The sequence below is a fragment of the Dipodomys merriami genome, unplaced genomic scaffold (genome assembly GCF_024711535.1).
Source record: "Dipodomys merriami isolate MVZ:Mamm:240054 unplaced genomic scaffold, mDipMer1.0.p SCAF_50, whole genome shotgun sequence".
In the NCBI taxonomy this organism is placed as follows: Eukaryota; Metazoa; Chordata; class Mammalia; order Rodentia; family Heteromyidae; genus Dipodomys; species Dipodomys merriami.
Genome location: NW_027206069.1, coordinates 3899650 through 3913861, shown reverse-complemented (window position 1 = coordinate 3913861; position 14212 = coordinate 3899650). Strand labels below are relative to the sequence as shown.

General features: G+C 40.0%; 1 protein-coding gene across 4 annotated transcripts in view; it reads left to right on the top strand.

Moving 5' to 3' along the window:
* The window catches only part of Evl (Enah/Vasp-like), a 126835-nt gene that overhangs the window by 37794 nt on the left and 74829 nt on the right, over nt 1-14212 (top strand). Inside the window, exon 1 of one of the 4 annotated variants that reach the window (XM_069997593.1) lies at nt 385-631. The exons of 2 other annotated variants lie outside the window; for them this stretch is intronic. In XM_069997593.1, the coding sequence (XP_069853694.1) occupies nt 609-631 (23 nt within the window). In that variant the 5' untranslated portion in view covers nt 385-608. Of the gene's footprint in view, nt 1-384; nt 632-14212 lie in introns of those variants that run through there. One more of the 4 variants, XM_069997590.1, reaches the window with a different exon arrangement.

Genomic DNA, 14212 nt, shown 5'->3' with positions numbered 1-14212 from the left:
GGTTGGTAGTGGATAGTAAATTATTGGATTTGGAAGAATTTTTCAGTACTCTGGATGGCTGTGAAATTAGCTGAGCTATCTCTATACACTGTGCTCATTTACAGCATGGGTCATGTTGGATTGGAATGTTGAAACAGCAAGGACTAGAGGAAGATTAGGTCATTAGTAGATCACAATAGTTCTGGTTACATTCTCATTCCTTTAAGCGTTCTCCCATTTGCTCCAACCTATGCTATTCTAGCAGAGGGTGGGATGTGTTACGTGATTTACCCAGGATTGTGGGTAGGCGTGCCCTAGGTTCGACTTATTTCTCTAGACTAATCCAGCATCCAGCCTGGAGCCTAAGCATACACTGCATTAATCAGACTTGCTGGAATGATCACATGGTTTTCTAGCTACCTCCCCTGTTAGCTGCCGCTTGTCAGCAGCTGGCGGAGCTGGAGGCTGCAGGCCCCTGTCTGCAGAAAGCCTTTTACTTCAGAATATTGGGGGGTGTGAAAACCCCGCCTCTTGTTATCTGCACTTTGCACCATCTGACTAACTAAATGATTGTCTTTCGGACCAAAAAGGCTACCATACAATCTAAGGAAATTGTCTCTGACTAGGTCATGTTTGCATTTGAAGAATTCAGGTATGTTCGGGTTTTCTGTATCAGTCTGCTGCTGGGTTTTTGTTCTCGTTAGGTTTTTGCTGTGTAATGACAGCTTAGGCTCTGGCTGTTTTTCACACACAAAAAAAATGGTTCTTTGGCTGCATTTGGTGGGGTTATCCCAATCAAGGGGGCTGTGAGTGCAGATGGGTGCGGGTCAGGGGTATTTACTGCATTTGAAAGTGCAGTGTGGATAATTGGTTTGATCATGTATGAATTTGTCGAGGACCCCACCTTGTGCCTGATTTGAGCTGCTCTTGCTGATATAGAGTTATGAATACAGAATAGCAACTGTTTTTCTAGAATGAGTCTCTTGCTATCTTTTGTGTTTTTATTCCTTTGTCAAACTCATGCAATCTACTGCTTTTTTACAAAAACCAAACAAAAATATGAATTATAGCAATGAAGTTGCAAAATTCTGCAGGTCTGTCTGCATAGTTGAGATTTGATTTGGGCTCCGATTTTTCTCATTATTGTTAATAGCAATCGGTAGCTGGGCTGCTTTCAGGGAAGTGCCTTGATAGTATTTTGTTAACATGGTCCTTCTTTGCTTTTGTAAGATTTTCAGCTGGTGTAATTAATAGTGCTCCAAATTAGGTCTTTTGTGAATCTTATTTCTTCTGCTTCCTCCATCTCTTATCCAGGAAGCTGTCTCTGAGTACCCATGTGGGAAGGGACATTCCAACAGAAGATAGTTTCTAAGAAATAAAAATAAAAGAGGTGGATTGGGAATGTAATCAGATCAATCTTTTGCCTATTTCCACTTTTTTGGAGCATATGGACAAGAAAGAGACAGAGGCAGAGAGAGAGTATTTTTGATCTCTGACAGCTTCTTGGTTTTCAGATGAAATTTCTGTGTGTTTTTAGAACTGAGCATTAGTGTTGTGTTGATGAGCAGGCAGTGATTGTGCAGGACCTCAACTCTAGCTTTACAAGCCTTTTTGTTCCCTCCAAATGTTGTTACTAAAGTAGATAGTGATAAGAGTAGTACCACCCTTCATTATTTACAAGAGATAAACTGGAAACCTTTGGACCAATCAAGAGAGTAGATGAGGAGATCATTTCCACAAAGACAAGTCAGACTAGTCCCCGCCCTTTTCTGTAAACTTGATACTTTGGATTCAGGAAGTTATCCTTTGTTTCAGAGCACATCACTGTTTCTAATGGAGTGCCCTGTGAAAAGTTCTTCCCTTGTGGCAACATTAGTAATGTGGGGCCTGTGTCTTTGCAAAGTAACCAAACTTACAGTCTTAGGATAGCTTCATTAGCTAAGGAACAGGAATTTATTTAATGCCTGGCTTGTTACAGTACATATGCCTTTAGTGAATTAATCAAGAGTCCTGGATTTTAGTCTTGGTTTCAAAAGTACCTTTTTGTATCCTGTGAGAGTATGGGCCTGTGAATTGTAGAATAGAGTACAATTTGAAGCTTGTATTTTATTGTTAGCATTTGTTCTAGATAGAGTAAAATCTTAGCTTCCCCAGTGGACAGAGCCTGGAGCCTTTTACTGTGTATCATAGTTAGGGAGGTAGGATATGCTAACAAACCTTTTTCCCTTATGGTGGGCTCCTGAGGTGGAAGTTAGAGGCCTCTACGTTGATTAACTGTGAAAATGGGGACATCATTATGGAAAAGACAAGAAGTCTGTCGTCCCCAAACTGGCCCTGAAGAACCTTTCTGCATTACATTTTTTGCTGTTGCAGGTACAAGACAAATGACTTGTTTAGTCACAGGGTTTGTGTGGGGGGGAGCTAGCTAATCATGATACAAACTAGAAGACTAGAGGAGCATTGCTTTTCAGCTTAGTTCAAGATAGTTCTGAAGTTTGAGCATTACATCAGAAACTGTGGAGTTTATTAAACTCAGATTGCTGGGCCTGACTCCCAGAATTTTTTATGTGGTAGATCTAGGATGGAGGCTGAGCATCTACATTTTTTACATGTTCCCAGGAAATTTTGATGCTGAGGTCTAGAGGCAAGGCTTTCAGAACCGTTGGATTAGGAAAAGCTGGCAAAAGGGACTATTACATGGAGAAGAATTTCAAGGCAAAAACTGGCTGGAGATACAGGTACAAAGGAAGCCCGAAGCGAAAAGTAGTTCAAGTGCAGTGTACTTCCTTACCCGCAGGTGGCTGGTGCGGGAAACATGCTGAGATACCAAAATCTACAGGTCCCCATGTGAAATTTTGTCATATTTGCAAATAACCTTGCCCACCTCCTGTATACTTTGCATGACTTATCATAACTAACACGGTATAAATGCTACACAAGTAGTTGTTGCACTGTATTTAGGAAATAATAAGAAGGGAAAAAGCATGTACATGTCCAATGCAGATGTAGTTTTTCCCCCATACCTTTCACTCTGAGATTGGTTGATCCATGGATAACCAGCTATGTAAACAATGTACTGGAGCCAAGCATGAGGAAGAGGACTTGATGAAACTGTGGCCTGTGGCCGTGTTTCAGTTAAGACACACAGGCCTCCTTCCCGAGGAGGTCGCACAGAGAAATATTGGAATGAGAACCAGAAAACCTGGTTTATAATTCTGGGACTGCCTTATATTATCTTCGTGGGTTCATCACATCTCCTGTTCTTAGTGTCAGTTTTCTCAACTGAAAACTAGGAATATTGATTGTTGCCAAGGAAATCTATAATGTTGTTAGGATTGAATGGGATAACACGTTTTACAAATTCTGGCAGTCTTTTTACAAGTATGTAAAGGGAGAAGAGGATTCTGGGGTAACATGTTCTTCAGCCTCATGTGTGGACACATTCCTTCATGCCTACCAAGAGCCACATTCATTTAAAAGGAAAGTCTGATATGGACACCCAAAGTTAACATGCTATTACTCCATTTTGGACTATTAATTCCTTGAGAACTTTCTGACTCCTGTGGGGGGGGACGGGGGGGGGGTGGAGTACTTGTGAGTGTGCGCCAGTCCAAGGGCTTGAACTTGGAGTCTGGGCACTATCCCTGAGCTTTTTTGTTCAAGGATGGTACTCTACCAGTTCAGCTACAGCTCCACGTCAGATTCTTGGTGGTTAATTGAAGATAAAAAAGTTTCACAAACTTTCCTGCCTAGGTTAGTTTTGAACCTTGATCCTCAAATCTCAGCCTCTTGAGTAGCTGGGATTACAAGTTTGAGCCACAGACACCCAGAAAATCCTGTCTATTTTTAACTTTGTTTCTGTAATGCTTAATACTGTTTGACAGGCAGTAAGGCCCTAATAAGCCATTGATGCAATTCATTTGAATCAGGATTTACAAGGAATGAACATCAAGCAAGTTACCTCTCTAGTTCAGTGCCATTCTGAAATTGATGCTTTGATATGTGGTTACAGAAGAAATTGCAGGCAAGTTAATTGCTGACCTGAGAAACATGTAAAGTGTTTCAGTACAACAATCCCGTTTCTGGAGTTAGGGTCCCATTTCATAAGAAGTCTCTGCTGATAATTTTAGAATTGTTTTTTTTTTTTTTTGGGTCCGGTTGTGGGACCTGAACTCTGGGCCTGGGCACTGTCCCTCAGCTCTTCAGCTCAAGGCTAGCACTCTACCACTTGAGCCACAGCGCCACTTCCGGCTTTTTCCTTTTTGCTTATGTGGTGCTGAGGAATCGAACCCAGGGCCTCATGCATGCAAGGCAAGCGCTCTACCACTGAGCCACCTTCCCAGCCCCGATAATTTTAGTTTAGAACCTGCTTTTGGTTATAAAACTTTGCTTCAACCTGGGGCCCAGGTCTAGAGAATTATAGGATTCTTAGCACTGGGAGGTTGGACTAGCATTTTCCAGCTGGTTAAGGAATTTTTGCCTGCTTCTGTCTATATGATTACACTGTTCAGCACCAGGCAGACTGTTTGCTCTGCCTTGCCCTTGCATTTTGGAGTTACTTGTGTTTTGGATTTATTTGTTTATTTGTTGTAGTAATGGAGTACCTTTGCCTTATTTTAATGACAAGATGTGTATTACACTAATACTTTTAAATAAACATTTACTTGTTACTGTATACCACAGTGTAGTATTTGTAAAATATTTTCCTTCTACCACTAAACTCAAACTCTGCTTTCCTTTACTGTGCTAAAACAATTTTAAATGGGACTTTTCCTTTTAATCTTTTAAGTAAGGTGGAACCCAAATTGGAGATCTCTGTTCCTCAGATATCATGTTACTTGATTTATTTCCAGAATGTAGTATACCAATTCCTGGATCTAAAATCTCCAATTGGATTACAGTCACATTAAATGGGAAGTTATCGGTTAAACAAAAATGTCGTAATAGAAGGATTGGATTCAACATTGGTTCTCTTTAGTAATTCACATTTACATCTGGTCTTGGGGAATGCTATTTATTTTTCTTTTTTAAAAGAATATTTTATTTGTTTTATAGAATTGAACCCAGGGCCTCATGCATGCTAGGCAAGCATTAAGCAACATTCCCAGCCCTGTTATTTTTCTTGTTCTTTCACTGGGTTATTGAAACAAGTTGAAATGAGCAGCATCAGAGAAGATCTAAACATTTCAAGCCTAGAGGTCTGGACTGAGCATCAAGAACACAAGTCAGCTTAGCTCCCTCATTTTCTAGAGATCCCTTTTCCTGACAGCCTTTAAATAAATGGATATTTAGGTTCATGGACTTTCACACTGTGCTGAATGAGTCAGTCTCAGATCATCTGGATTTGGTAAGGGGGTGGGCCCCCAACTGTGAGGAGCTTATTATGTTTACTCTCTTTGACCCCCTAGAACCCACTTCAGGGATCTCTAAGAGGTGACAGTAGGAACACCTGGTTGGAGGACTTAGGCAGAGTATGGGGAGATTAGACAGAAAAAACAAGGAACAGAGAAGGGTCTATGAAATCCATTGACTGGTCAGGTTTGTTCATGTCTGTCTTACTACTGATTGCCATTTTCGAAATATACAAATCAGCTGGCATGTTGGCAAAGCAGAAAATACCAATGTATCCTCCATTATTAAAACCATGTTACAGGGGCTTTGGACAGTGGTTTAGTGGTAGAGTGCATGCCTTACATGCATGAGGCCCTGGGTTCAATTCCTCAGCACCACATAAGCAGAAAAAGCCGGAAGTGGCGCTATGGCTCAAGTGGTAGGCTCAAGCACTAGCCTTGAGCTGAAGAGCTGAGGGACAGCGCCCAGGCCCAGAGTTCAGGCCCCTGGAAATGACCAAAAAACAACAACAACAACAAAAAAAAAACAACAACAAAAACGTGTTACAGTGCTTGGTGAGTTTTACTTCAAGAGGCAGTGTTGTGAATCTTATCATGTTGTGAAACTTATCCATGTTATGACCATGGATAAGTCACTTCATTTCTCTTGGTCTTGGTTACCTCTCTTATGGAAAAAAGACTGTTGTGAGGAAATATTAGGGAAGAAGTATAAGTGAAAAAATATTTCTGTGCTTGCATTTTATTTTTTTATTTTTTTTTGGTCGGTCGTGGGGCTTGAACTCTGGGCCTGGGTGCTGTCCCTTAGCTCTTCAGTTCAAGGCAAGCGCTCTACCACTTGAGCTACAGCGCCACTTCCTGTGCTTGCATTTTATAGTTAAAAGGATCAAAGCAAACTCAATCAGTGAATGTTTAGTTGAGTTCAAGTATTACTTTTTAAAATAGTCCATGGCAGGCACCATGCCCACTCTTCTTTGCTTAGTGTAATAGTAGTCTCTTACATTAAAAACAGAGTAAAACTAAGAGGAAAGAGAAAGAACATAACTGGACTCTCATTGCTTAGAGGAATGAGATGAGTCCCAGAGCATTCTAAAATATCACTTTAGGGCTGGAGGCAGGGTTTTGCTGTTGAATACCTGCTTAGACAGGTTGGGGGTGGAGGGGTCCTAAGTATAAACCCCAGTCTCTCTCTCTCTCTCTCTCTCTCTCTCTCTTTCTCTCTCTCTCTCTCTCTCTCTCTCTCTCTCTCTCTCTCTCTCTCTCTCACACACACACACACACACATGCAAAGAGAATTTCACTTTGGGTCCATATGACTCTCGCTCATGACTTAAGGGATAATTCTAGAATTATCTTCAACTGTGTGGGTTCTGAAAACTGGCTATAACTTTTGTGGTGTGTGTGTGGGGGGGGGGGGGGTTTCCTGGGGCTTGAAATCAGATTCTAGGGACTGTCCCTTAGCTTTTTTGCTCAACTACAACTCCTTTTCTGGCTTTTTGGTGGTTAATTGGAGATGAGTCTCATGGACTTTACCATCCAGGCTGGCTTTGAAACATAGTCCTCAAATCTAAGCCTCTTGAAGTAGCTAGGATTACAGGTTTGAGCCACCAGTGCCTGCCCTGGATATGAATTTTGGGAAGTGAGAAGGCCTTTTTGCTATTAAGATAGCACTCATTAAAAAATATTTTCCAAGCTACTAAAATTTTCTAAAAATCTACAATTGAAAATGCATATGCAACTCTACCTTCAGAAAATTACTGCCTTAAGAATTGCTAAATAATCTGGCCAAAAGCTAAGGTGGGAAAAAGCCAAAGGAAGGGGGCAGAATGTAAAAGTGCTGGGCTAGAGATTTACCAGGAGTGATCAAGAGGGGTGTGTCCTTATGAAATCTGAGGACAGATTTTCATATCCTTCTTTTTTGTTGTTGTTGTTGGTCATGTGGCTTGAACTCTGAGCTTGGGCACTGTCCCTGAGCTCTTCAGCTCAAGGTAAGCGCTCTACTGCTGGAGCCACAATGCCACTTCCGGTTTTCTAGTGGTTTATTGGAGATTAGAGTCTCAGGACTTTCCTGCCCAGCTGGCTTTGAACCATAATCCTCAGATCTCAGCCTCCTGAGTAGCTAGGATTACAGACGTGAGCCACCGGCACCCTGCTGACAAGTGACTTCTGTCTGTCCTGAAGTTCACTGCCTTGAAGAGGAAAATATTTTCATTTTTAGAAAGTAGTCACCAGAAACCCTGCTATATGTTTTGAAGTGCTAACAACTCTGTCTTGTTACCTTGAGTTTAGTTATTGAAATTCCTTGTGCATTAGTTTCCCTATCCATAAATGGGACTGTACCTACCTCTAGGGTGTACTTAAACAAGATTACTTATTTAAGTTACTAATAAATACCTGGAATTTAACAGATACTCAATAAATTAACACATGTAATTTACTTAAAGCAGTAGAGCATTTTCTTAGAAATATCCTGTATTAGAAATTTTAGAAGAGCTAGGAAATAGACTGACAAATTATAAGGATAGAGTACTTGTAATCTCACCCTCTTCCTGAGTGTTCAGACTCAGAATATCAGAAATGAGTTCTTAGAGATAATCCTGTTTGCTACTGAAGTGTTTATGATTCAGCAAACCAAACATAGGGAGACTAATCAGCAGAGAGCTTGGATCTTGGCTTGGTTGGCATTCATTGGTCTGAGAGATTAATTAAGTTCCTTGAAGTTAAAATAAGTGGATTATATAGCACTTTGGGCTCATAAAACATCCAGAGCCTACCACCAAGAGTTCATGTTTACTGCAGCACACCCTCAAAGGATCTGAGTCTGCATTAAGCATTGCAGACCCACCCTAGAGACCCACACTTAGTCCCTCTTTATTTCCAGAGCCTGGTGTCATGAGTAAATGTCAATTGAACCAATTTGGGCTGCACTGGACAGGTATGATGTATGAGATATTTTCTGTGTGTGAACCCTTCCAATGAGAAGGAACTATCCTATACTATATGGTGGTTTTTGCAGACAGCAGGAGGAGCTACTGAATAACTTTCCAGAGTAACCTTCTTCTTGAGGATCCTTGGTAGTTGTTCTTAACTGGTAGAGCCATGTTCATCTAAACACAGGTTCCCCACCCCATACTTTCCGAGCCTCCACTGCTTTTAATTCCCTTAGTTAAAAGTTGTGAAAAGAAGCCAGGCACTGGTGGCTTATGCCTGTGATCCTAGCTAAACAGGAGGCTGAGATTTGAGGATCGTGGTTCACAGTCAACCTGGGCAGGAAAATTCATTTTACCCCCAATTAATCACCAGAAAACTGGAAGTGGAGCTATGACTTAAAGTGGTAGAGCACTAGTCTTGAGCAAAAAAAAAAAAAACTCAGGGGAAGTGCCCAGGCCCTGAGTTCAAGCCCCATAACTACCAGCAGCAGCAGCAACAACAACAAAAAAAAAAGGGAGCAGAAACTGAATTTAGGGAACCAGAAACCCTAAATTCTCATGCTGCTGTGCATCCCTTTGCTGGAACTTTAGTTTTTTCACCTGGAAAGTTTCACTGCAGAGCTCTGGTTCCAGAGAGAATAAAGGTTGCCACGTACAAGCTTTATGTATTAGAATGGTAGAAAATGAAGCTTGCTATTACTTGGGTTTTAAATTCAGCCAGCATCTCCCAAGGCACATTGAACCCTGGTGTGTTAAATGTGTGGCCTACTATTGCATTGGTCTAAAACTCATGGCAGTCCACCCTCTTAAACTTGGCCTCTCTGTAGACTGTTATTTGGATCTCAGGAGTTTATTTGATACTTACTTACAAATAAAAGGAATAGTTTTCATTCTAATCAGCCTGTTAAGAACTTGCCAAATGCCAGGACAGATCTCTATGCTTTCTTGAAGACTAGCCTACCCTCCATCTGTATCAGTCCAAGTGTTGAAAGAGAAAAAAGAGCACTACTTTATTTGTTACTGAAGCCCTGGGGAAAAGCATGAAAACTTAAAACTCTTTCATCTTAAAGGACTCCTTGGCTATGGTGCACAGGTTTCAGACCAGGCATGCCAGAAATAGATTACCAGGAGCAGGACTAGGTAGATGTCCTTTGCAGGACTTTCTTGCCTAATTTTGTTAAAATAATTTTTTATTGAGATTAAGTGATTACATAAATTTCACAAATTTCACAGTATTGTAGGATAGGGATACTTAGTTAAAGTCACAAACACATTTTAACGTTCACAATTGTGGCTAATTTTTTAGAAGATGTGGTTCTGTATTCAGTAGATCAGACAGCTTTGTATAAAGTCTAGTCTCCTCTTAAGGGAGATGAGGAGGTAGGTAAAAGAATGTGATAAGGATGACTATTTATGAGCAGGACAAAAATCCAATGATTTAAAGAAGAATTTTCTTCAGTGATGAAATTCTTTCTCTTGGAAAGGTTCCTTGAAGCACTTTCACAGCCACAGAAAGAAGACTATATAGTTATATTCTTCAGCTTATTGGAAAGTAAAGAGAGTAGAGATTCCTACAGAAGAGGCAGACACATTTACTGCAGTTGATAGAAATTCTTATTGGTTATTCTGGGTTTGATTGAGGCATTTATGGTTATTAGATCCCTGGAAAGAGCCAAGTATGAATCAGCCCATGAATGAAATTTAAATACATCTTGCTTCATAGAAAGGTGAGAATGAGAAGAATGGATCCTGGTACTTTGGGGACTCTCCTTCGGCAAGTTCTAATATAGAACAATTCTCCTATCTCAGAAGTCTGAGGTAGAGTTCCGAACTCAAGGCCATCCTGAGCTATAGAGTTGAGACCTTGTCTCACAAACAGAAATCCTACATTAGCTATGGATCTGCTCCCTACCTCTAACCTCTTGTTTTCCTTGGTGAATTCCTCCAAACCCAGTCCTGTGCACACATGTTTTCTTAAGGAAGCCTTTTCCAGGCTCTGTAATCACATCTGTTTCTCCCTTTTCTGATTTCAACAGGAGGTATGTAACATAAAGTCTAATATTTAATTTTTCTCAGTCTTCTTAACTTATTGAGGGTTTTTGAAAGTTATAACAACATTTGATACATTTCTATTTCAAGTCATTTAAACAGAGCTGGATACATCCAACTTCACAGTGGTTTTTGTTTACTCATTTGTGTGCTTTTTTAAAACTCTCCTGCCATGTGCCAGCTATTGTAGGTCCTAGAAAGAGAAATGACAGGAAAGGAAACAGTTGTTGCCTTTTTGATGTCTGATCATTTCTACGCATGGATGTCTTTGGGGGATTTTGATTGAGATGTTGAATTTAGTGAGTAAGACCTGTTTGTGGATGGGCAGAATCTGTCCAAATTATACAGTGAGCAGAAGAGCCTACATAAACTGTATGGTAGATTTTCAACGCTATAGGAATTCACAAAAAGGTTTGAGTTGTAAAAATACACGTGACATTAAAAGTCCTTACGTGTTTAAATGTAGCCTCTGATTCTTGTGTGTAGGTGTACCCACTGTGTTCCAGACATATGTGTTATGACAGCTAATTTTTATAATCCCCAGGAGCAGCGCTTAAAGGCAGAGAGTTTACTGGTTAGATTGTTACCATTTTATCTATCAGATACCTAAAATTCAGAGAACTGGAGTCTTTTTTATCAGAGTTACACTGCTTAAATGGCAATCTGGATTTGAATCTGCCTTCTAACTTAGAAAAAAGTCAATTCTTTATCATTTCATGTCTGCCTCCCACTCTAATTTTATAAAAGGAAAATCAGGTAGGTATTTTAACTATTTTTATTTTATATAATGTCTTACTGAATAGATGAATTTCTCATCCTTGGTGACCTTTGTGTGCAGTGTAACCTACTAGGTAGGCCCTTTGTCTATATAAACACAAGTACTTTTGTCCAGATGAGAAAAATGTGCTGGTTGAATAACTTATCCAACCTCAGTCAAAGCTGGAGTTTGAACTCAAGACCATCTTGATTTGAACTTGTGCTTTTGACTGGTCTCTTAGCCTTTTCAGGAAGCTTCAGGGGGATAAAGCTAGGTGTTAGGTGGTCAGTTTGAGAAAAATTGCGAAATCCCAATCCTGTTAAAAAAAAAAAAGAACAGTGCATAAGACTAGCGTGAGGGATCTTAGAAGTCTTACAGGAGGTGGAATTTTGCTTCCTGGGTTTTTCACATATATTTCATGAATTAACCTTTTATTGCCTAACACTTTTTACATTCTGGAGAACACTAAGTGAAAGGAAGATTTGGTCCTTGAAAGGAAGATTTGGTCCTGGGAATCAGAAAAGCAAGAAAAAAATCTTTAGGTCCAAGTGTCTAAATAGAGATGATATAAGATAGAAGTCTCATTTGGATGTGAGTTCAGGCTCCTCTAATATGTTATATAATGTGGAGTGAACTCCGTATTCTTTTATTGAGGCAGTATAAATTACTTTATTCTTGCCTTATCTGTTATATATATAGGGCTATTTGAGGCAAAGTGTGTGTGTGTGTGTGTGTGTGTGTGTGTGTGTGTGTGTGTGTGTGTGTGTGTGTGTGAAGACTGCTTTGTAAACAGAAAAGCTCAATTTAAATCAGACTTTGTTGGTTAAATTTTCTTTCTAGGTTTTTGTTTTGTTGGGTTTGCAGTTTTAGAATGTAATGAAGTCACCTCAGTTAGGAAAGCATGTTTTTCTCATTCACTCCACTTTGGATGGCTTGGCTAGATTATTGTGTATTTTTTGATTGTCCTGGAAGAGAGATTTTTTTCATAGTTCCAAAATGTAAATTAATTTCAATAATGTGAGTTCTTGAATTTTTTCTTCTGTTTATTCTCGTTCCATTAGATGTGCCCCTCTGTTTTTTATTTTATTCTGTTTCCTGCTTTTTAAAAGGAATTTCTTATGTATTACCTTATTGACACAGTTACTCTAGTTGTATCCATGATAAAGACTAGCTCTTATTAAGGACTATCTGGAAGGGAAACTCACTTTTGATTTGCATACCAGGGCAATTTTTGCTGATAGAGTGGGACGATGTGCAATTGCATTATTAACTCTTGTTGATTCATTTGTTTTTTTTTTTTTAGCACATGCCAAACAGACAGTAGATAAAGTATTGCACAAAGATATTTCATAAATAGATATTCAAATCATATTTCAACATACCCATTTGTCTGCTAGAATAGCATTGTTATTTCTAGAAAGATACTGTGCTTCGCCAGTAATGCTTTAAAGAGAAGAGCTGGATAAACGGAACTGGTTTTTTCATTCCACAGTAATCTAATCTCATCCTCTTTCATGGTAATCTCATCCTACTTCGGGGTGGTACATGGCCAGGTCTGGCCAGGCCAAGATTCAGTTCCTTAACTGTGGCGGCTGGTTAAGGAGCAGCTTTATCATCTAAGAATGCCTTATGGAACTTGGACTGCAACTATTAGGAAAGATGCTGGTGTCTCAGAAGCTATCAGGCTGCAGAATTCTTGTGGAAGCTTTGACAGTGTGTACCCAGCAGTTAACCCTGTGTAAGCCAGACCTACCCATGAACTTTCTTTTTTCATTGTATCAACCACTAAACTCCATTCTTTTCCCTTTTCAGTGTCATTACATACACTGTAGAAAATCCTAAATAGTGAAAAACTGGGAAAGAAATAAAAAACAGACTAAAACTTGAATTATTTTTATCTCCAAAGGAAGTAACTATCTCACCTTTATAATCATCATTCTCTCTAGATGTTCACAAAAGACTGTGGCACTCTGGGGTACTGGAATAGACTGAATAATGCCCTCCTCCCCCTTCAGATCCCCAGGGTCTTTAAGGAAATAAATGATGTTAAGCAAGGTCTCGAGGGAAGGACCCTGCTCAACAGGACTGTGTCTACATGAGAACAGAAAAAGACCCTGGGATGCTTGTGCACAGAGAAATGGCTGTGTGAGGACATAGAAGGCAGCCATGTGCATGCCAGGAAGAAAGGCATCTGGAGAAAGTTGTCATGTTGTCATGTCATCATGCCTCCTGTCATGTCTGCAAGATGTATCGCCAATATAGAAGGAATGGAGCCAGGCTCTGGTGGCTCACAACTATAATCCTGGCTACTCAGGAAGCTAAGAACTGAGAATCACAGTTCCAAAGCCAACTGGGGCAGAGAAATCCAAGACTCTTATTGCCAATTAATCAGTGAAAAGCTGGAAGTGGAGGAATGGCTCCAGTGTAGAATGCAAGCTGTGAATAAAAAAGCTGAGTGGAAGAGTGAGGCTCTAAGTTCAAGTCCCAGCCCAAGCACAAAAGAGGAGGAGGGAGAGAGCAAGCGAGGGAAGGAATGAGGTAGGGAACAAAGGAGCGAGCAAGAGAGGGAAAAGAAAAGAAAGCTACAGGACACAGATTTCTACCTAGTTCAAGGGAAACTTTCAACAGCAGCCTGTACTCAGTGTTGAAGGCACACCTTTGTAGGGAGTCTTCCTTCTATCACACTATAGAAATACCCACATCTACCTCAACTTCTCTTCTTACCACACCCTTTGGCTACTGTCTGTCAGACCACTTCTAGATAACATGTTTCAGAAGGAGCTTGTTTTATTTATTCTTCGAGTGAGGTTTTTGAAATAAAATCACAAACAGAATATAGGACATTAGAATAATAACAGCAGCAAAACCTGCTCCTTCAGGTTTCTGTTAGCTTGGATCTCCATGAATTTTGTGGCACAGTCTTAACTTTCCACTTCCTTGAAGCAGATAGGTCAGATCCCCTACTTCCAATAAGTAGGGATAAAGAAATAAAGTTTACTGTGTCTTCGGCAAGGTATATAGCCTATGAATATATATTCCTTTATTTGGAGCTAGACATGAGAGATACAGATGGGAATCACTTCTGTTTATTTGCCAATATCTGTATTTACAGAATACTATTTAATTAGTACCATTCCCAGCAAGTTAGA